Genomic DNA, 20,509 nt, shown 5'->3' on the forward strand with positions numbered 1-20,509 from the left:
GCTTATCAATTCTGTTTATCTTCTCAAAGAACCAGCTTTTTAATTTTATTGATCTTTGCTCTTGTTTTCTTTATTTCTATTTCATTTATTTCTGCTCTGATCTTTATGATTTCTTTCCTTCTACTAACTTTGGGGTTTGTTTCTTCTTCTTTCTCTGGTTCCTTTTAGGCGTAAGGTTAGATTGTTTATTTGAGATTTTTCTTGTTTCTTGAAGTAGGCTTGTATTGCTATATACTTCCCTCTTAGAACTGTTTTTGCTGCATCCCATAGGTTTTGGATTGTCGTGTTTTCATTGTCATCTGTCTCTAGGTATTTTTTGATTTCCTCTTTGATTTCTTCAGTGATATCTTGGTTACTTAGTAACGTATTGTTTAGCTTCCATGTGTTTGTGTTATTTACATTTTTTTCCCTGTAATTGATTTCTAATCTCATAGCGTTGTGGTCTGAAAAGATGCTTGATATGTTTTCAATTTTCTTATATTTACTGAGGCTTGATTTGTGACCCAAGATGTGAGGTATCCTGGAGAATGTTCCATGCACACTTGAGAATAAAGTGTAATCTGCTGTTTTTGGATGGAATGTTCTATAAATATCAATTAAATCTATCTGATCTATTGTGTCACTTAAAGCTTGTGTTTCCTTAGTAATTTTCATTTTGGATGATCTGTCCATTGGTGTAAGTGAGGTGTTAAAGTCCCCCACTATTATTGTGTTACTGTCGATTTCCTCTTTTATAGCTGTTAGCAGTTGCCTTATGTATTAAGGTGCTCCTATGTTGGGAGCCTATATATTTATAATTGTTACATCTTCTTCTTGGATTGATCGCTTCATCATTGCGTAGTGTCCTTCCTTGTCTCTTGTAACATTCTTTATTTTAAAGTTTATTTTATCTGATATGAATATTGCTACTCCAGCTTTCGTTTCATTTCCATTTGCATGGAATATCTTTTTCCATCCCCTCACTTTCAGTCTGTATGTGTCCCTAGGTCTGAAGTGGGTCTCTGTTAGACAGCATACATATGGGTCTTGTTTTTGTATCCATTCAACGAGCCTGTGTATTTTGGTTGGAGCATTTAATCCATTCACGTTTAAGGTAATTATTGATATGTATGTTCCTATTACCATTTTCTTAATTGTTTTGGGTTTGTTTTTCTAGGTCCTTTTCTTCTCTTGTGTTTCCCACTTAGAGAAGTTCCTTTAGCATTTGTTGTACAGCTGCTTTGGTGGTGCTTAATTCTCTTAGTTTCTGCTTGCCTGTAAAACTTTTGATTTCTCCATCGAATCTGAATAAGATCCTTGCCGGGTAGAGTAATCTTGGTTGTAGTTTCTTCCCTTTCATCACTTTAAATGTGTCATGCCACTCCCTTCTGGCTTGTAGAGTTTTTGCTGAGAAATCAGCTGTTAACCTTATGGGAGTTCCCTTGTATGTTATTTGTCGTTTTTCCCTTGCTGCTTTCAATAGTTTTTCTTTGTCTTTAGTTTTTGCCAGTTTGATTACTTTGTGTCTCGGTGTGTTTCTCCTTGGGTTTATCCTGTATGGGACTCTATGCATTTCCTGGACTTGGGTAGCTGTTTCCTTTCCCATGTCAGGGAAGTTTTCGACTATAATCTCTTCAAATATTTTCTCGGGTCCTTTCTCTCTCTCTTCTCCTTCTGGGACCCCTATAATGTGAATGTTGTTTAATGTTGTCCCAGAGGTCTCTTAGGCTGTCTTCATTTCTTTTCATTCTTTTTTCTTTATTCTGTTCCACAGCAGTGAATTCCACCATTCTGTCTTCCAGGTCACTTATCTGTTCTTCTGCCTCAGTTTTTCTGCTATTGATTCCTTCTAGTGTATTTTTCATTTCAGTTATTGTATTGTTCATCTCTGTTTGTTTGTTCTTTAATTCTTCTAGGTCTTCGTTAAACATTTCTTGCATCTTCTCGATCCTTGCCTCCATTGTTTTTCCAAGGTCCTGGATCATCTTCACTCTCATTATTCTGAATTCTTTTTCGGGAAGGTTGCCTATCTCCACTTCATTGAGTTGTTTTTCTGGGGTTTTATCTTGTTCCTTCATCTGGTACATAGCTCTCTGCCTTTTCATCTTGTCCATCTTTCTGTGAATGTGGTTTTCCTTCCACAGGCTGCAGGATTGTAGTTATTCTTACTTCTCCTCTCTGCCCTCTGGTGGATGAGGCTATCTACGAGGCTTGAGCAAGTTTCCTGATGGGAGGGACTGGTGGTGGGTAGAGCTGGCTGTTGCTCTGGTGAGCAGAGCTCAGTAAAACTTTAATCTGCTTGTCTGCTGATGGGTCAGGCTGGGTTCTCTCCCTGTTGGTTATTTGGCCTGAGGCAACCCAATACTGGAGCCTACCCGGCTCTTTGGTGGGGCAGATGGTGGACTCTGGGAAGGCTCACACCAAGCAGTACTTCCCAGAATCTCTGTCACCAGTGTCCTTGTCCTCACAGTGAGACACAGCCACCCCCTGCCTCTGCAGGAGACCCTCCAACACTAGCAGGTAGGTCTGGTTCAGTCTCCTATGGGGTCACGGCTCCTTCCCCTGGGTCCCGGTGTGCACACTACTTTGTGTGTGCCCTCCAAGAGTGGAGTCTCTGTTTCCCCCAGTCCTGTTGAAGTCCTGCAATCAAATTCTGCTAGCCTTCAAAGTCTGATTCTCTAGGAATTCCTCCTCCCGTTGCCAGACCCCCAGGTTGGGAAGCCTGACATGGGGCTCAGAACCTTCACTCCAGTGGGTGGACTTCTGTGGTATAAGTGTTCGCCAGTTTGTGAGTCACCCACCCAGCAGTTATGGGATTTGATTTTATTGTGATCGTGCCCCTCTTACCGTCTCATTGTGGCTTCTCCTTTGTCTTTGGATGTGGGGTATCTTTTTTGGTGAGTTCCAATGTCTTCCTGTCGATGATTGTTCAGCAGTTAATTGTGATTCTGGTGCTCTTGCAAGAGCACCTTCTACTCCGCCATCTTGAACCAATGTCCCCTTATCATTGATTCTTAATCACTCTTTTCTGAGTGTACATTTCTCAATCCCATGTAGAGCTGAGTGAAATATAACCCTTGCCAGAAGAGTATCAGATCCTGGAGCTTGAGAATATTGCCATGAGCTTTGTTTTTTAAAAGCTTAAGGCCCTGTTTCAATGATCTTTGAGAGATCAAATCTTTGGCTTCCTTTTAATCTAGTCATTGGATTGAAATTGAGTAAAGAGCATCACAGAACCATATGCAGAAACAGATTTCCATTTTTTCTAACTGGTCTAATTTCAGCTGAAAATTATTAAAGTACGAGATGAATGGGTCATGGTCAAGGATCCAGAACATTTCAATTGGTTTCTTGATCTCTGAAGCTCCAGCTCTGACATTGCTACTCACTGACGTTTTTCCGCCCCTCTTCTGCCTGGTCCAAGGAAGCAGCAGTCTCGGTGGAGGGAAAGGGCACATAAGGGCCTTGCAGCCTGTCAGATCTCGCTATGTTTTTATGATCACTGTAAGCTGAGGCAAGTAGCTGAACATTTCTGAGTTTTCGTTCCTCATTTGTAAAATAAGTTTTATACAGTCATTCAATAGACTATTGAGTATCTAACAGGCACTGTTGTGACAGCCACCATTTTACTAAGCACTCATTATATGCTTATAGAGTACTGCGCAAGTACATTATCTGACTCAAGCCTCCAAACAACTCTGAAGAAATAATAATAATAATATAATCACAGTAGTGGTTAACCCTTACTGAGCGTGCTCTATTTGCCAGTCACAGTGCTAAAAATTTTATGTAAATTAATTTAGACCTGATAATAATCCAGTGAGGACAGTGTTGCTTCCTGCATTTTCAGAGGTGAAACTGAGTTTCAGAGTGATGAAATTGGTTGCCTTTTATGAGTCATACAACTCCTAAGAGGCTGCAGTAGGATTCAAACCCAGGCAGCTCAACTCCAAAGCCTGTGCTTTTAACCACAATGATATTCCATACAAATTTATTATCATAAATACTGTTATATTTCTTAGGATAATAGTAGATTTAATAGGAACAGGTTTTGTTCTCTGGGATCTCGCAGCTTGCAGGAAGAAAAGTGATGGTGAGTGTCTAGACTCGCTTTATCCAATCACTGTATGCAGTAGCTAGATAATGTTTTTTTAAAAGCTGGTATCACTTTTTACGTAGAGTTTCCCTTCAGGAGTGGAACAAGCTGGGATGAGCATCACCTTACGGGAGGCCCAGAGTAGAAAAACCTGAGGGATGTTGAGGAAGAGGTGTTCGTCTCATTAGTCACAGTTATCTTGTGTGATTCTGATGAAACCAAGAAGATTATGTAAAACCTTATACCAGGCAAGCAGAAGAGAGACAGACAATCCATTCTGAGAGAGAAAACCCCCACAAAATATGGAAAACGCTATATGTACAAAAGTGTTCATTAATATATTTTTCATAACTGCAAAACAAAACTGGAAGCAACTTAAATGCCTAACTAATAGGGAAATGATTGTCAACTATGGTCCATCGACATTATGGGGTATTTTGCAGCTGTGTATTTATTTATTTTAATGTTTTGCTTTTGCAAAAGTTGTATCTGCAGTACTTTGAAAAGAAGAAAATCATCTGTGATTTGACCACCCTGTGATAACCATGATTAAGGTTTGGTTTATTTCTTTCCAAATTATGCTTATTTCACTTACAATGCAGTGGCCATTATTAGGAATAGTTACAAAGATAAGACAGCAAAATTTCTAAATGAATACTATAATAAGTAAATTAAAAAGGTTGTTTTTACAAATATGAGAATAAATAAATAGATAGGAAAAAAGATTGGAAAGAGCTGGACTAAACATTCTAATGGGAGTTATTGTAGGGTGTGGGCTTATGGGTGTTTTTTATTTTTGCTATTTTCTTCATTGTGTTATGGGTCAACAGTGCACACTCTCAAGAGCTCTTGGGTGTTAAATTAGTAAAATCTATACTTAATGAATAAGGTCAGACTTAGGCAGATGTCTCCTCTAGATCCTTGCTTCTCAAAGTGTGATTCTCAAACTAGCAACATCAGCATCACCTGGTAGTTTATTAGAAATACAGTCCCCAGCCCAGACCAACTGTTAGAATATGAGTTTGACAAAATCCCCAGGGGATCCTTATTGACATTAAAGTTTGACATGCATTGCCCTAAATGACAGGCTTTCTCATTTGGGGAAGAGCAGAGTTTGATGATAGCTTAACCAAAGTATTAATAAATCTAAACATAATGTGCTAATAGGAGAGGGTTGATTGGAACATTGGCAAATGGAAGTGGGGCAGAGTTTGAAAATTTATCTGACACTGCTGAGGAGTGAGAGGGTCAACTTGGGGACCCCAGCAAGAGTCACTAGGGAGCTGAGACTTCATGTAGATTACCAAGTGCTCGCCCGGCTCTCCAGGGTATGAGTAAGCTGTCCCTGTAGCTTCTCCACTGCCCTTTCTTTGGCTCTGTTTTCCCAGGTACCTCTTGACTATTCTTTGGTTTTCCTTCTAGCTTTCCTTCAGAAAGAAATGGCCCTTGTCATGTGTCTAAGAGAGATCTAGTCTTTTGGGGAGTTCTGTACTTATTAAAATATAAATAATTGCCATCTCTTCATGCATGAGTATCCAGTCTGTGGATTTATTTCTAATAACTAATATTACATCAGCATCATTGTGAATTTGTAAATCTGGCATGCTTTTGGTTTATAAATGTCCATGTAACAGAGACTGATAAATTTTAAGGGATTGCTAATAAAATTACCAATAAAATTCTAGAGGGTTAAAACCACCTAGAGATGCTGTTCCCTGGAGGACCTGTCTGGGTGGCCAGGAACCTCCTTAGGGGAATGTAGATGTCTCTCTTGGCAACCACATTAACTTTTGTAATTGATTTTTTTTTTAATTGAAATAAAAAAGGATACCAAATGGGAAGGAAAGTATCCTAGAGTTTTGTTATTCAAGGAATCCTAACTTATTTGGCCCATTGTAGCCCAAAGAGTACTTCTCAATTATTGATTTTTCCTTTCTTCAGTGTTAGTTTTTGAAAGTATTTTAGGAACATTGAACTTGGTGTTTCTGTGACACCTCAGAAGTTAACATGGCTCAATGTTTTCCTTTTAGAATGAGATCTTTTTTTCTAACATTTTACATGGTGTCCTCAGAGAAGATCACGCCTTGGTATCTAGAGCCGTCTCCATGAAGGTGGAAAATTTCACAGAAACCAATGAAATAAACGAGCTCTTTGACCTATTTACTTACAACAAGGTAAAATCAGTTACACATTTACATTTGTTCTGCACTCTTGCAGAAAGCTACATAAAATGGATTCTAAGGGTCCTAGACTAATGTACTACTACACAACTTTGGTACAAAAACCTTAATATTATTCAGTAGATGGATTTCAGAAAATGTGGTTAGATCAGTTCTTATCTAGTAAAGATTAATCAACTACGATAGGTGCGCAGTATCATCTACCTTTATTAATATAGACTTAGCTTGCTACTTTTAAGGTGAACCCATCTGCTTGGTGGAAATTTGTTCTTGTATCGACTGAAAGAAGAACACACAACGTAAAAGTTGTGAGTTAAGTTTTATTCAGGAATCTTACTGAGGACTATAGCCCAGGAGACAGCCTCTCAGAGTGCTCTGAGAAACTACTCCAAAGAGGTAAGGGAGGGGCCAGGGTATATCTGAACTTTTTTGCTGGGAAAAACATGCAGTCAAGCATAAAAAGATTACTGCTAGTCACAAGGAACAGACATCTCAAGTTAACAATTTTAGTGCTTTTCTGTACATGGGAAAATGTAAGACTCTGGGGTCATTGAAATTTTTCCTTACATATGCATCTTAACTATCTAGGGGCCAGTATATTCAAAGCACAGAATGCTTCCTGTTTTTCTCCATCCTGAATTCCCCCCAGGGTGCCCTGTCAGTGGGCATCTGCAGTGGCTAATGGCTGATCCTTGTAGAACTGGAATGGCAGGCAACATTTTTTTCTTTACACTTGCCGTATGAGTATCTCAGTTTAAAAACTATTCTGCGCCCTGAACTCTTTATATGTAGGACATTTTCTCATCTTTTACCTATTAATTAGTGACAATCTCCTATTTTATTAGCACATTTGGGGATAACCCAGACATTCAACTAAAGTGCGCAATGCAAAAAGGAGCACAGCCCAGAATCTTGCTTATCAGAATGGAATGCGTCAATATTTAGATACCGAAATTTGTTTAAATAATGGACAGCTTTTTATGTCTTAGGGAGCGTCTCTGGCCCGGATGCTTTCTAGTTTCTTGAATGAGAAAATATTTATCAGCGCACTTAAGGTGAGTTTACAAAATTGTTTTTACCTGGAAAATAGTAAATATAAATTGCTTTGACATGTTATTTATCTTAACCTTAACTTTTCTATTTTAACAGTCATATTTGGAGACATTTTCTTACTCAAATGCTGAGCAAGATGATCTGTGGAGGCACTTTCAAATGGTAATTCTCTCATTTCCTGCCATGTTTTTGCTGAGTTGTTTTGTAAGATCGGGAGGCCATGTGTGTATGGTGATGCCACAGGAAAACCATCTTTCCTTGTTTGTGACACTCCTTTAAGTCAGGGGTTGCTTCTTTAGTCTTTACCACTATATTCCCAATGCCCAGAAGAGAGCCTGCATATGTTAGATCCATAAAAAATGTGTTCAGTGAATGAATGAATGAGTGAATGAATGAACTAAGGAACCATTCATATATAGAGAGTTGAACAGAATTAAATTTGGTCCAGAATATCACCCACTGGGAATTATTGTACTATATAAATGAGGAAGAGAATAGCTATGTAGTTTCTTTTAGGAGATTGCTACCTCAAAAGATTTTGATGATAAATATCTGCTTTTGTGATGATTTTTTTAAAACAGGCCATAGATGACCAGAGTAAAATTCTTTTGCCAGCAACAGTAAAAAGCATCATGGACAGTTGGACACACCAGAGTGGTTTTCCAGTTATCACCTTAAATGTATCTACTGGCGTCATGAAACAGGAGCCATTTTATCTTGGAAAGGTTAAAAATCAGACCCTTCTAACCCACAGGTAGGTAGATTTACTCCTCTGTCTTCACCTTCCCTGGGATTGAACTCTGATCAAATGGAAACCAGCCTGTGGGTGAGGCAGCATAACCCCTACTGGATATACACCCTTCCATGAGGTGATTCTGGGATGGTGACTGAGTGCTCCATGCAAGATGTCGCTGGCATGCTAGGATGGGGCAGAGCCCCTCATGTGCTGAGCAAGGCCAGAGACCTTCATTTAGGGATTCAAGCAGTGCCCCTCCCCTGGGATATAGGGCCACACCCATGACCAAAGCTTTGGGTGTTATGCATTCTCTTCTGTCCTTTAGACAGAGGTCATGAATTAGTCGGAATTCTGTGTGAAAGGCAATAAAATAGAGCCTGAAAAGCCTCCTGTTAGTTAAGAAGAAAGGGGATCCTGTTGCAATGTTGTCTTCCCTTCCCTAGAAACGGAACTGAATGGTGACTGTATCCTTGAGGAATAATTCTGTGCATGTCTGCCCATGCACTTATCTGTGCTTCTGTAGCCATACCTAAAATGTTAGAATTATAGATCCCAAATTCAAACCTTAGGTAAGTCTTATTCAAAATCTCTGAGTTTCAGTTGCCTTATCTATAAAGTAAATGTAATAACATATATCCCAGGGGATTGTTGTAGAAATGAAATGGAATAATAAATATAAAGTGGCTTAACATTCATCACTTTCTCCTTCCCTTTCCTCCTCTTTCTTGTTAGATAATTTTCAACTTTTTAAAAAAAATACATTTATTTATTTATTTTTGGCTGTGTTGGGTCTTTGTTGCTGCACGTGGGCTTTCTCTAGTTTTGGTGAGAGGGGGCTACTCTTTGTTGCAGTATGCGGGCTTCTCATTGAGGTGGCTTCTCTTGTTGCAGAGCACAGGCTCTAGGCTCGTGGGCTTCAGTAGTTGTGGCATGTGGGCTCCATAGCTGTGGCTCACAGGCTCTAGAGCATAGGCTCAGTAGTTGTGGCGCACGGCTTAGTTGTTCCACGGCATGGGGGATCTTCCTGGACCAGGGCTCAAACCTGTGTCCCCTGCGTTGGCAGGTGGATTCTTAACCACTGCGCCACCAGGGAAGCCCTTCCACCTGTTTTTGATAAAAGTTTTGATCCTCAGATCTCATTATATTAAGTATCAGCACAAATGAGTAATTAATTTTCATATATCACCACCAAAATTTTCAAGTTGTCCTACTCTTTCTTTAAAACCCCAGGGGAGGGAACAGGAGACCTGCAATTCCCTTCTCCCTCTGATATTTCATGACTTGTGAGAAGAGATGGCCTTAGCTATCACATAAACAGAGACCCTCAGTTCAAAGTCTGAGAAACCAGACTCGTGAGCGTTTAAGCAAGATTGGAAATATTGCCCAAATTCCAAGTAGTGTGTCTCTTCAGATGACTAACGTCCTCCCTGTGGTCAGCGACTTCAACCATGTCATGTCCACCAATGTGGGAAGAATGCCAGCATTCAGTTAATATGAGTAATCTGGCTTACTTTTGTTGAACACTTTTCAGACAAGGAGAAAGCTTGAGGTGGAGAAGCATTTTGAAATGTTTGTCAAGCATTTTCTTCTTAACTGATTATTCAACTCTCTTGGCACAGATAGCTTTGGGTCTGTCTGTAGCATTTGAATGACCCCTGAGTAAGGCCAGGTGGCTGTAATTTAATATAAACAGGCCTTGAAAGTTTCAAATACAGGAGAGTCTTAGTAGCTACCTTAAGTTATAAAAAGAAGCAAATCTATAAGACACAACAAGAGAGTAAACAAATAGCCAAAGCAAAACTGACTTGTGAAACAACAGTGAATAATTCTAAGAGCAAAGTCCTGCATATCCACAGGGAATGACCAAAGAATTTGAGTTCTGTTATTTTATCATCTTATTTAATATTGGCTCAGAGCTGATATTCTTATGTGTGAACATTAACTGAATTTTTAATTTTTTTCCAAAAGTGACACGTGGATTGTACCTATTCTTTGGATAAAAAATGGAACTACACAGTCTTTAGTCTGGCTAGATAAAAGCAGCAGTAAGTAACAAATTTTTAAAAATATCTTCACATATATATGCAAATATATATATGTGTATGTATATATATGTGTGTGTAAACATATATATATATATATATAAAGGCAGAGACTAAAATGTTGAAATGTCTATCTTTTGAAAAGCTATCTTGTTTAAAACTAAAATATTGTATCATTCTTGTTGAACATAGAGCTTTAAAGAAAAGTTTCTAATCAAAAGCCATTATATGTGAAAAAATATAATTATGTGGTAAGATCAATACGTATTTTACAATATCTTTACTTTTTGTTTTATTGGACTTAGTGTTTAGAATTAAGAGGGTGTAGTACAGACATGTAGTAAAATATTTTTAAAATGTACCATTTCAAACTTTTCACCTGTTTCTTTGTAGAAGTATTCCCTGAAATGCAGGTTTCAGATTCTGATCATGACTGGGTGATTTTAAATTTGAATATGACTGGATATTATAGAGTTAACTATGATAAATTTGGTTGGAAGAAATTAAATCAACAGCTTGAAAAAGATCCTAAGGTAAGGTTATTTTTTTTACACCTTTTATTAAATATCATTAATATTGCACTCTCTAGCCTTTAGAGGTTGAGCTTTCATTAACCTGTCTGGTGGGAACCTGACCCCTGTTGCCAACCCTCACCCCGAGGCATACTGGATTTTTTTTTCTTATTCTTAGAAGGGAGAGGTTTTGGTTGAATGCATCGTGTTTTTGAACATTAATCTCACTTTTCCACAATAATTTTACCTTTCTAGGTAAAAAAATCAGAAGAATTTCCTATTAACCATTAACTTTGTGATCTTAGGCAAGTTAAATGTTCTGCTTCAATTTCTTCACTTTAAAATGGGAATAATATCATATCTTTCTTATTCCTTACGGGGATTAGAGATGATGTAAGTAAACATATACTTAAGATTTCAAAGCCCATAATAGGTGCCAGTACGTATATGCTAGAAAATGTTAATTTTCTAAAAACTGTATTTTCACCCTCCCTCAAAGGAGAGAATTTAATTCACAAGGTATCAGTAATAATCCAATATTGCTTTAAGTTGTAAAACAACTGTAAATTATTATGCAATATAGAAATATTAAAACATTGGCTAGCTCTTATCAGTCAGATTTTAATTGGTTGAATTAAACCAAATCTCCATTGGTGGAGATGGATGCTGGCTTAGAGGTCTATAGAGTTGGCTCTGCTGTGAAATCTTGGGCTGTTCATTTAGTCTCTATTCATAAAACTAGAGAGTTGAACTAAAAGATATCTTAGGCGTCTCTCTCTTCGAAAGTTCTGTGAGTCACACAGCAGCCTCTCTGGCAGGAGAGGCAGTGCACAGCATACTTGTCCAGAGCTCGGGTTCTGGGTGAGGTAGACTTGTGTTCATATTTTTGTTCATCATTTACCAGATGTGTGACCTTGGGCCTCTTGTTTGCCCAGTGATGCCTTGGGTTCCTTATCAGTATAATAATGGGTGTAATAGACCTTAAAGGGTTGTTGTGAAGATTAAATAAGGTGATGTGTGTATTATGTTTAACAGAGGCCTGATACAATTTGGGCATTCAGAACATGATCAGTAATTTTAAAAAATTATCATTGGTCTTTTGAATAAAGGTACAAAAAACAGTTATAATAATACTTTATTAAAAAATCTTTTTCAGAGTAGCTAAATTCTTTTTAATTTCTAAGGGCAGTCTTAGCCATGGAAGCACTAGGTCATGCCATTATAGCTATGATTTCTTGAAACCCGGGTAGATTTACTTATTGAAAAACTGGGGTCAATTATTCCTACAACATAATTGCTGAGCAAATAAAACATTTCTATTATTAATATTAATCTAGAAAATGTAAGTGTTATTATTACTGCCAGAAAAGATATGCGACTACAACAAAGGAGAGAATTAAGCTTGGCTTGTTCAGATGCTTAAAGGGATGTTGTGAAGATATATTTTCTGGGACCACATATATGAACATACTGGGGGGGTATTGAAGGACTGCTGTAGGAAACTTTGGGTACCCTTAGGACACAAGCTGAGACAGAGACCTGTGGCCTAACAACGCCAGGGAGCTCAAACCGAAGCCTGAGGAGTTAGGTTGGCAGTTGACTCCTGCCTTTTCATGATTCAAAGGGCTCTGTTGGTGGTATTGTGTCAAATTAGTAAACTCTTGAGAAGAGAGATACCATTGAAAAAGAGTACCTCACTATTGCCAAAATAGTGCTAAGTAATATTCTTTAAGGCTTCCTATGCCAAAAAGTCCCCTGACAACAATTTGGACATTGTGATACAATTTAATGTATACTTTCTGTTTTGGAGAGGCCCTTTAAACTTGGCTTCCTGTTTTATTTTTTAACATGCTGTTTTTCACAGAGTATTTTGGCAAAACTCTCAGCCATATTTAAGCCTTATGATTGATGTCCAGAGGGATCACTTATCAAAAGCAGATGTATAATGAATAAATTATGGGGACTATCCTTAGAAATGATCATTTCTCTGTACATAATTCACATGAAAGTGCTTTGTAAGCAGCAATGATCTTTAAATGTTGTTATTATTTTGAAAATGATTTTTTCACTAACAATGTTCTCATCTTTTCCTGAACATTTTTGGATCTCATTTGCAGGCTATTCCTGTTATTCACAGACTTCAGTTGGTTGATGATGCCTTTTCCTTGTCTAAGTGAGTATATTTTCTTCTTTCATCATTTTAGCGTGTACCTTGAGAAATTTATAAAAATAATAACCTCATCACTATGAACTTGGTTCTTTAGTATACACAGGCCCTAACTTATTAAGATTAGGATCAAATTCTGTGGTTATTGTGGAATTTATGATATAAAAGTTGCTAGAATATGCAACAACATGGATGAACGTTGAGGACATTAAGCTACGTGAAATAAGCCAGGCACAGAAAGACAAATACTGTATGTTTCCATTTACATGAGGTACTTAGAATCAGAGAGACAGAAAGACTGGTGGTTGCCAAGGGCTGGTGCAGGAGGGTGGGAGGGGGGAATGGGGAGATATTGTTTAATGGGTATAGAGTTTCAGTTTCACAAGATGAAAAGAATTATGGAGATGGATAGTGATGATGGTTGCACAACATTATGAATGTATTTTAAAAAAAATTTTTATTGGCGTACAGTTGATTTACAAGGTTGTGTTAGTTTCTGCTGTACAGCAAAGTGCATCAGTTATACACATGAATGTATTTAATACTAGCGAACCATACACTTTAAAATGGTTAAGAAGACAAATGTTATGTGTATTTTGCAACAATAAAAAAATTAGAAAAAAAGGCAATTCAAAAAAGTCATTATCAGGATAAGAGCAATAACATCCACTACTATTAGAAATGAAAGCCACAGAAAACAATGTTTTTTACAACAATTTGACAAGAAGGAATATGTTCTTTCTCAAGTCAAAACTTGGTAGTTAATTATATGAAAATCGTATATTTTCAATCAAATTAGCTTTGGTATAATAAGGTTTAAACTGATTATGGAGAAATTTTGAAAGACTCTTAAAGGAGCAGCAAAGAAAATTCAATGTTTTAAAAGGAAGCCCTGAGGGGAAGAGGATGGGGGGGATAGATTGGGAGTTTGGGATTGACATGTACACACTGCTGTATTTAAAATGAAACACCTGGGACTTCCCTGGTGATGCAGTGGTTAAGAATCCGCCTGCCCATGCAGGGGGCACGGGTTCGATCCTGGTCCGGGAAGATCCCACATGCCGCGGAGCAACTAAGCCCGTGCGCCACAGCTGCTGAGCCTGCGCTCTAGAGCCCTCGAGCCACAACTACTGAGCCCATGTGCCACAATTACTGATCCCGCACACCTAGAGCCTGTGCTCCGCAACAAGAGAAGCCACCGCAATGAGAAGCCCGCACAACACAAGGAAGAGTAGCCCCCGCTCGCCACAACTAGAGAAAGCCTGCGCGCAGCAATGAAGACCCAACACAGCCAAAAATAAAATAAATAAATTTGTAAAAATAAATAAATAAAATAAAATGCCTTTCCATGAGAAAAAAAAAAAAGGAAGCCCTTGAAGGAAAACCTTTAGAAGGATGCAGTAGAGATGATGTAAATAGAAAAAAGTAATAGTGTTTAAATATTTATAGGATTACTGCAAAATGTATAAGAATCATTATTTTTAAAATCTCGATCAAGAGTAAAAGCTTAGGTAAAATACAAGTGATTCAGACTTGCATTTGTAAAGACTGTTAAATGTTAAAATGGATAAATTTAGGAAGATTGTAGAAGATGTGATCATATTTTTCTAAGATACTGGAAGTTAAGGAAATAAAGTAATTGATGTATCCAAAAAAAAAAAAAAAGTTTCTGGAAATAAATAGACTATCAATTAAGATTTTGAAGTGATTTTTGTTACCCAAAAATGATGACTGTAGGTATAATTTTAATGAGCCTGAATTTTAGTGTAATACAGAATTATTGATTTCATTTATATTGGATTTACTCAATATAAGATCTGCTGATAAGTTTCTAACCAGGAAAATGAATGTATGTTCAGAACTTAAATTCCAGACAGTAAAATTAAGGAGTACACATAATAAATGATGCAGTGTGTTCTCTCTTTCTTTGGCCTGTTGTATTTCTTGAATGAAGGTCTGCATGTTTTATCCCTCGTTTTTTTACTACTTTTCCCCATGTGATGTACAGCACATTTCCCCGCCCACTACTTTGCTGAAACATTTCTCTAAGATTATCATGACTTTATACTGTTAACCACATCCTCCTGCAAACTTCTCTTTTGACTTCCTGGGGCTCCAATATGCAAACCTAGCTTTCCTCTAGGATCTGACTTCTCTTTTTCCTGCTGCCGTGAGCATCCTTAAGACCAATCATGATTATGTTACTTTCTTCTATCTTTCCTCTGGATAATTCATGCCTTCTGATGGTTTCAGTGATCATTTTATTATGTACCTGTACAGTGCCTAGCAGATATAAGGTACGCAATAAATGTTTATGAAAGGATATGTTGATGACTTCTAAATCTAGATGTCTATTTGTCTCCTCCTGTCTTCTGTTTATCCTGTGGTCATTTAAATTCAGTACCTTAAACATTGAACTTTATTTCTGTCTCTAAATTGCTCCTGCTATCAATTTCTCTCTGTCTGTCGAAGCTACTACTACTTTTCCCATCCCCACACTTGAAACATCAGAGATATCGTTGACTGCTCTCTCTCTCTCCATCTCCCATCAAGTCATCATGTCTTATCTATTCATTCTGGGGTTCTGGGGAATGTCTTTTGGATTCTCACCTCACTTACCACCTTCACTGCTTCCATGCTAAGCCAAGCTTTCATCACCCTTTGCCTAGCCTATTGCATTAGCTTCCAGCCTTTAGTCCTTTAGAATTCTATTTATATTAGAATTCCATTCTGTTTTCTGCAGCACAGTTGCAACAAAATTTTAAGGCATTGATTTCATGATGTTACCCCGGTTGTTTAAACACCTTCCCACCACATGTAAACTCTTCATCCTGATACTCAAGGCTCTCCACACTTTTGATTCACCTTACCTATTAACCCCCATCTCTCACTACACATAAAAGAAATTCCCTGCCTCGGTTAACTTGGTCTGCCCATCACACTAATTCCCACTTTATCTTCTTGCCCATCACACTAATTCCCACTTTAAACTGCCTTCCTCTATCTCTCTACTTATTCCAATCCTACCCTTCCTTCACTGCTTTTCTCAAGTTCCTTCTCCAGAAGGCCTCCCTGCCTCTCCCATCACACGTGTATATTTTTCTTCTTTGCTACTTTATTGTATTCGTTGCCTCTGCTAGGGCCTTTTATTAACACCTTCTTATGTGCAAGTCTCAGCTCTTCACTAAGTAATAAGCTCCTCGCTGGTAAGCAAGAGGAGTGTCCTATTTGTGTTCACTTGTTTTGTGTTCCTACTAGTATCTGGCAGAGCATTAGATAGAGAATGACTTTTAATTAATACTTGTTGAATGGAAATTATAGTCTCTTAAGAATGTATACTAAATGCACAAATATTCTAGTGCCTGACAATCAGCCCAACACTTGGCCTGGATTTTCTACAACCTCCAAGAATTTGGGCACTTGAACCTAACAAACTGAAATTGAGGGTCTGTCCACATTGCTTGGGTTCCACTTCATCAATGAGATGGGACTTTTACTCTCTAGCTTCTTGATTTCATATACCTTATTGAAGTCAGGCACTGAGGCATGGAACAAATATGAGTTTTTGAGTCTGTGGTTTTTTTTTAAACCAAACAGAAACAGTTATATAGAGATTGAAACAGCACTTGATTTAACCAAGTACCTTGCTGAAGAAGATGAAATCATAGTGTGGCATGCAGTTTTGGTGAACCTAGTGACCAGGGATCTTGTTTCTGATGTGAACAACCATGATATATATCCACTATTAAAGGTAATTTCATTCTTTGTTAGATGGGTTTTTTTTTAAATTTCTGTCTTCCTCCTTCCATATTTTAGATAGTGTCTGTGAAAGCAGTCTTTCCCAAAATGATAGTCTGTTTGTTCTGTATATATTCATTTTCTTAGGAATGGTTGTTTACTCTTAGAAGAAAATACCTTAGTCATAGACCCGGTCTAGGAGATGAGTATGAGAGAAGTTTGGACAGTTTCTTAATTCCTGGTGAGGTATAAATGTGTCTTAAGAAACCAGAAGTGGATGGAAATGGTATGCCTTTTTTTTTTCTTATTAAAAAAAGGATAGTATCTATTAACAACTGTTTCCCTAAAAGATTGTTAGTCAAACAGAATGATTTTTCACAATTCTATATCCATGATTTATATACTCTGATTTATAGGGCCAGCACTTAAAACCAGAGAGTTATATTTCAAAAAAGTAAACATTTTGAAGCTGCTTTTGATATTGGGAAGAGAGATGGGGAAATTAGAGTTAATGAATGAAGAAATAACCATGCCATCTTGTCCTTATAAAAGGGGAAAATAACATCTATAAAAGGGGAAATTTCTGTTATTACATCTTTAACAGTGATCATAAGAAAGATGGCACAGGTAAAACCAAAGCCAAAGTTTGGGAGCAGCCCCTTGGAGAGTTAAGGGCCACAGACAAAACAGCAAGTGTGTTCGGTGATGATTCCAAGTGAGATTCTGGGACAGTCTGAAGGCGAGATCACAAGCACTTCGGGGTTCCAGACTTTCTTTTATCTAGTGTACAAAGTGCTGATGGGAACGTACTTGAATGTGGCATGGCGACCAATAGGAGAAGGCACTTGTTGGTGGGATTGAGGTGGCTCACTGATAACATCTGATCACTGGTTTTGAGTAAAGAAGTAAAAGCTAATGTTTGCTTTTAAAAATTTCAATGAATAACATTAATTTATTCTGAGGGATGTATTGGTAAGTGTATGACTATTGTAATCTTATTATTTACCAGCCCATAGCTGAATTGAAGAAATTTTATTTTGGAGTCAGAGCTTAAATTAGTCCAAGGCATAAATCAGTATTCCTTGGTTTTTTAGAGATATATATACTAAGCAAAAGTTTGTTTTATATTTCTCCATTTTTTCTCTATTTAAAGACAACTGGAAATGTTTGGGTGATAGTAAATGATAAGAATGGTTAATATTTATTGAGTTCCTACTATATGCCAAGCAGTGTGCTGACACACATCATATTGTTTACGTATTGCTTATGTTTGAGGAAACTGAATCTATAGAGGTTTAAAAAGTTATACATTTAGTGACAAATAAAGATTATTTCTGAAGAAATATCTGTCACCTCTCTGTTAATGTCTTTTCAGACAAAGAGAAAAGCAGTGTAAATTGGGTGTTGTGAGCAGAACTAACAGTGTATTTTCTTTATTGTTTATAGAAGTATCTGTTAAAGAGACTTATCTCAATATGGAATACTTATTCAACTATAATTCGTGAAAATGTGGCAACATTGCAGGATGACTATTTAGCTCTGTAAGTACTTTTTGAGCAGTGATCATTGAATTAAATAATTCATATTGATGGATAGGCTTCCAGATTCATAAAATAAGATACTAATAGTTATGATTCACTGAGAGATTTGTGTGCCATTTGAGAATAGTAGATTTGGGATTGGTGAGCTACATGTATCCTAATAGGAAATAGTAGTTTGGGAATCTTAATTTACCTGCAAAGCACATACAAGTACACACAGGAATTTATAGCTTGATATTCTCAAATCTTAGGCTACTGGTTGAAATCTTAAGTATGTGGCACTATTGATGAAGGGTTGTGCTAAGCAAAACCAGCCTATACAAACAAATTGAAGGGTATGGGAAGAACACAGGGGGAAAATAATCCCCTCTGTATATTCTTGATGACAGAGGGAAAAATTCCATTATTTATGTCAGACAGAAATTCTAACATTATGCAGATATGATTAGGGAGGTTGACAGTGAACTGTATCAGTCATCTCTGTGTGAGCATGACCAAGTATTGCAAACGATTTCCCCATCATTGGTTCGGTTAGGGGACTATGCCTGTTGTCATGCTGCTCTGGGAAGGGGGTGAAAGGCAAAGCAGGGCTGCAGTACCTCTGGCCTCCCTGTGACACAAGGTTTGTGTGTGTAGGCTGGGCTTCCAGATTTAGCAAGGGAATGTGTGACCAACAATGAATGGTACAGGGATTATATTTACAGCTCTAGTCAACATCAAGCCGAAACCAATTAGACCAAGTAAGAAATACAAAAGGTGGTTATTCTCTCTCACGAGCATCCTTTTGAGAGGGGAGAAATTTTAGAGCTAGGGCGTGTGAATGGACGAACATAGGGTTGGATTTACAGATGGATGGAAGACAGTGGGGATGAGCTAGGATGGAAAGTGGGTAGGCAAGTTGTATAGGCAAACAGAAAGGCCCAGTCAGGCAGCCCCTTTGTTAACCAGCCATGGCCTTGGCTCTCCTAAACTGGCCTAAAGTGACCTGCTTTTTGTAGCATCCCTGGGCCAGTTCTCTTCAGAGCAATCTCAGGGAGTTAGACTGTGCTTCCAGAGAAGTCCATCCTGCTGCTGCCAGCTTGGGGTGGGTGGGGAGAGGAGTGAATGTGTAAATGAGTGCTCAGAACTGTCTCTCAGAAGGTCTCCACCCTGGAGATTCTACTTCTGTTTATCAGAAGGTCAGGCCAGGCTGGGATGAAACTGGAGGGAGGGTGGAGCAATGGAGATTTGGCTCTTGGCATTTTCCAGAAACTTCTGACCCACTTGAATTCCTTTACCTCTTATTCCAAACTGCAACACCTCAAGGCACTGCTCATTTGGATTTATCATTGTTCTTCTCCATGTTCTTTTGAACTTATTTCATTTGCAATCATAATGTGTACCTCTGCTCAGCTACAAAAACAAAGCAGAAACCTCCGTTCTTTTTCTGGAGACACAGTTAATAGCCAGGAAGAGCAGAGGAAGAAACAGAAGCTTAAGCCAGGGGAGGCTCGCTGTCGAAGGAGAGAAATAAACCATCCCCTCTGTTCTCATGTGTAGAGAAAGAACTTTATTTTTAAGTGTGTTATATCAGATACTTTAAAGTCATTTTTTTTTATCTGTAAGGGAGGAAAAATAAATTGATAACAGATGTGACGTGTGTGTACACCCGTGTGTGTTTGAGGGAGATGAAGGAAGGCAGTAATTTATTTCTTATCTTCAAAAAGTACCAGTCTTGGAGCTTGTTTGGTGCCTGAGAGCCTCTCAGCAAATATTTCCCTGAACCTTAAATACAGTTGCCATCCACAAAGGCTATTTTTTAACAAACCTGATGTTATTGGAAGGATGTTTTAAAATACCCATCTTTTTATGAAACACATATTCTTGGCGGCAGAAAAAATAAATGTAGTAATGAAAAGTACATGTTTTTCTTCGATATTTCCTTCAAGAATATCACTGGAGAAACTTTTTGGAACTGCGTGTTGGTTGGGTCTTGAGGACTGTCTTCAGCTGTCAAGAGACCTCTTCAGAAACTGGATGAACCATCCAGAGAATGAGTAAGTGTAATATTGTAATTGCCCTTCTTTTTGTCCTGTTTCAGCAGTAATATTGTAGTTGCCCTTCTTTTTGTCCTGTTTCAGCACCAACAATTTCTCTGCCTTTTGATGCTCTTATTCTGGGAATGAACATTTTGTTTTTACTTACATAATCTCTCTCTCTTACTATTTTTTTCAAATGTCCTTTAAAAAAACACACACACAATTGTCTCATGGAGGTCTATGCATAGCAATAGATTAGAATTTATACACGGAATTCTCATCCAGGACCTCTCATTGCCAGTGCATTCCCTAATAAGCACCTGTGCTTATTTCGAGTCTTATTTAGGTTGTTCATTATAGTTATTTATTCACATATGTAAAAGTGCATCAGTGCATCTCTTTCTGTGTAAGTTTGCAGTCTCACTGACACCTGAGACCAACACTCTG

General features: G+C 37.9%; 1 protein-coding gene across 1 annotated transcript in view; it reads left to right on the forward strand.

The window, feature by feature from the left end:
- Positions 1–20,509, forward strand: part of LVRN (laeverin) — an 82,397-nt gene that overhangs the window by 50,062 nt on the left and 11,826 nt on the right. The window contains exons 7-16 of the mRNA XM_068534160.1: positions 6,106–6,249; positions 7,245–7,310; positions 7,405–7,470; positions 7,890–8,062; positions 10,013–10,089; positions 10,480–10,619; positions 12,716–12,771; positions 16,363–16,516; positions 17,950–18,044; positions 19,973–20,080. Coding sequence (XP_068390261.1) covers positions 6,106–6,249; positions 7,245–7,310; positions 7,405–7,470; positions 7,890–8,062; positions 10,013–10,089; positions 10,480–10,619; positions 12,716–12,771; positions 16,363–16,516; positions 17,950–18,044; positions 19,973–20,080 — 1,079 coding nt within the window. The remainder of the gene's footprint in view (positions 1–6,105; positions 6,250–7,244; positions 7,311–7,404; positions 7,471–7,889; positions 8,063–10,012; positions 10,090–10,479; positions 10,620–12,715; positions 12,772–16,362; positions 16,517–17,949; positions 18,045–19,972; positions 20,081–20,509) is intronic.

This window comes from Eschrichtius robustus, chromosome 2 (genome assembly GCF_028021215.1).
Source record: "Eschrichtius robustus isolate mEscRob2 chromosome 2, mEscRob2.pri, whole genome shotgun sequence".
In the NCBI taxonomy this organism is placed as follows: domain Eukaryota; kingdom Metazoa; phylum Chordata; class Mammalia; order Artiodactyla; family Eschrichtiidae; genus Eschrichtius; species Eschrichtius robustus.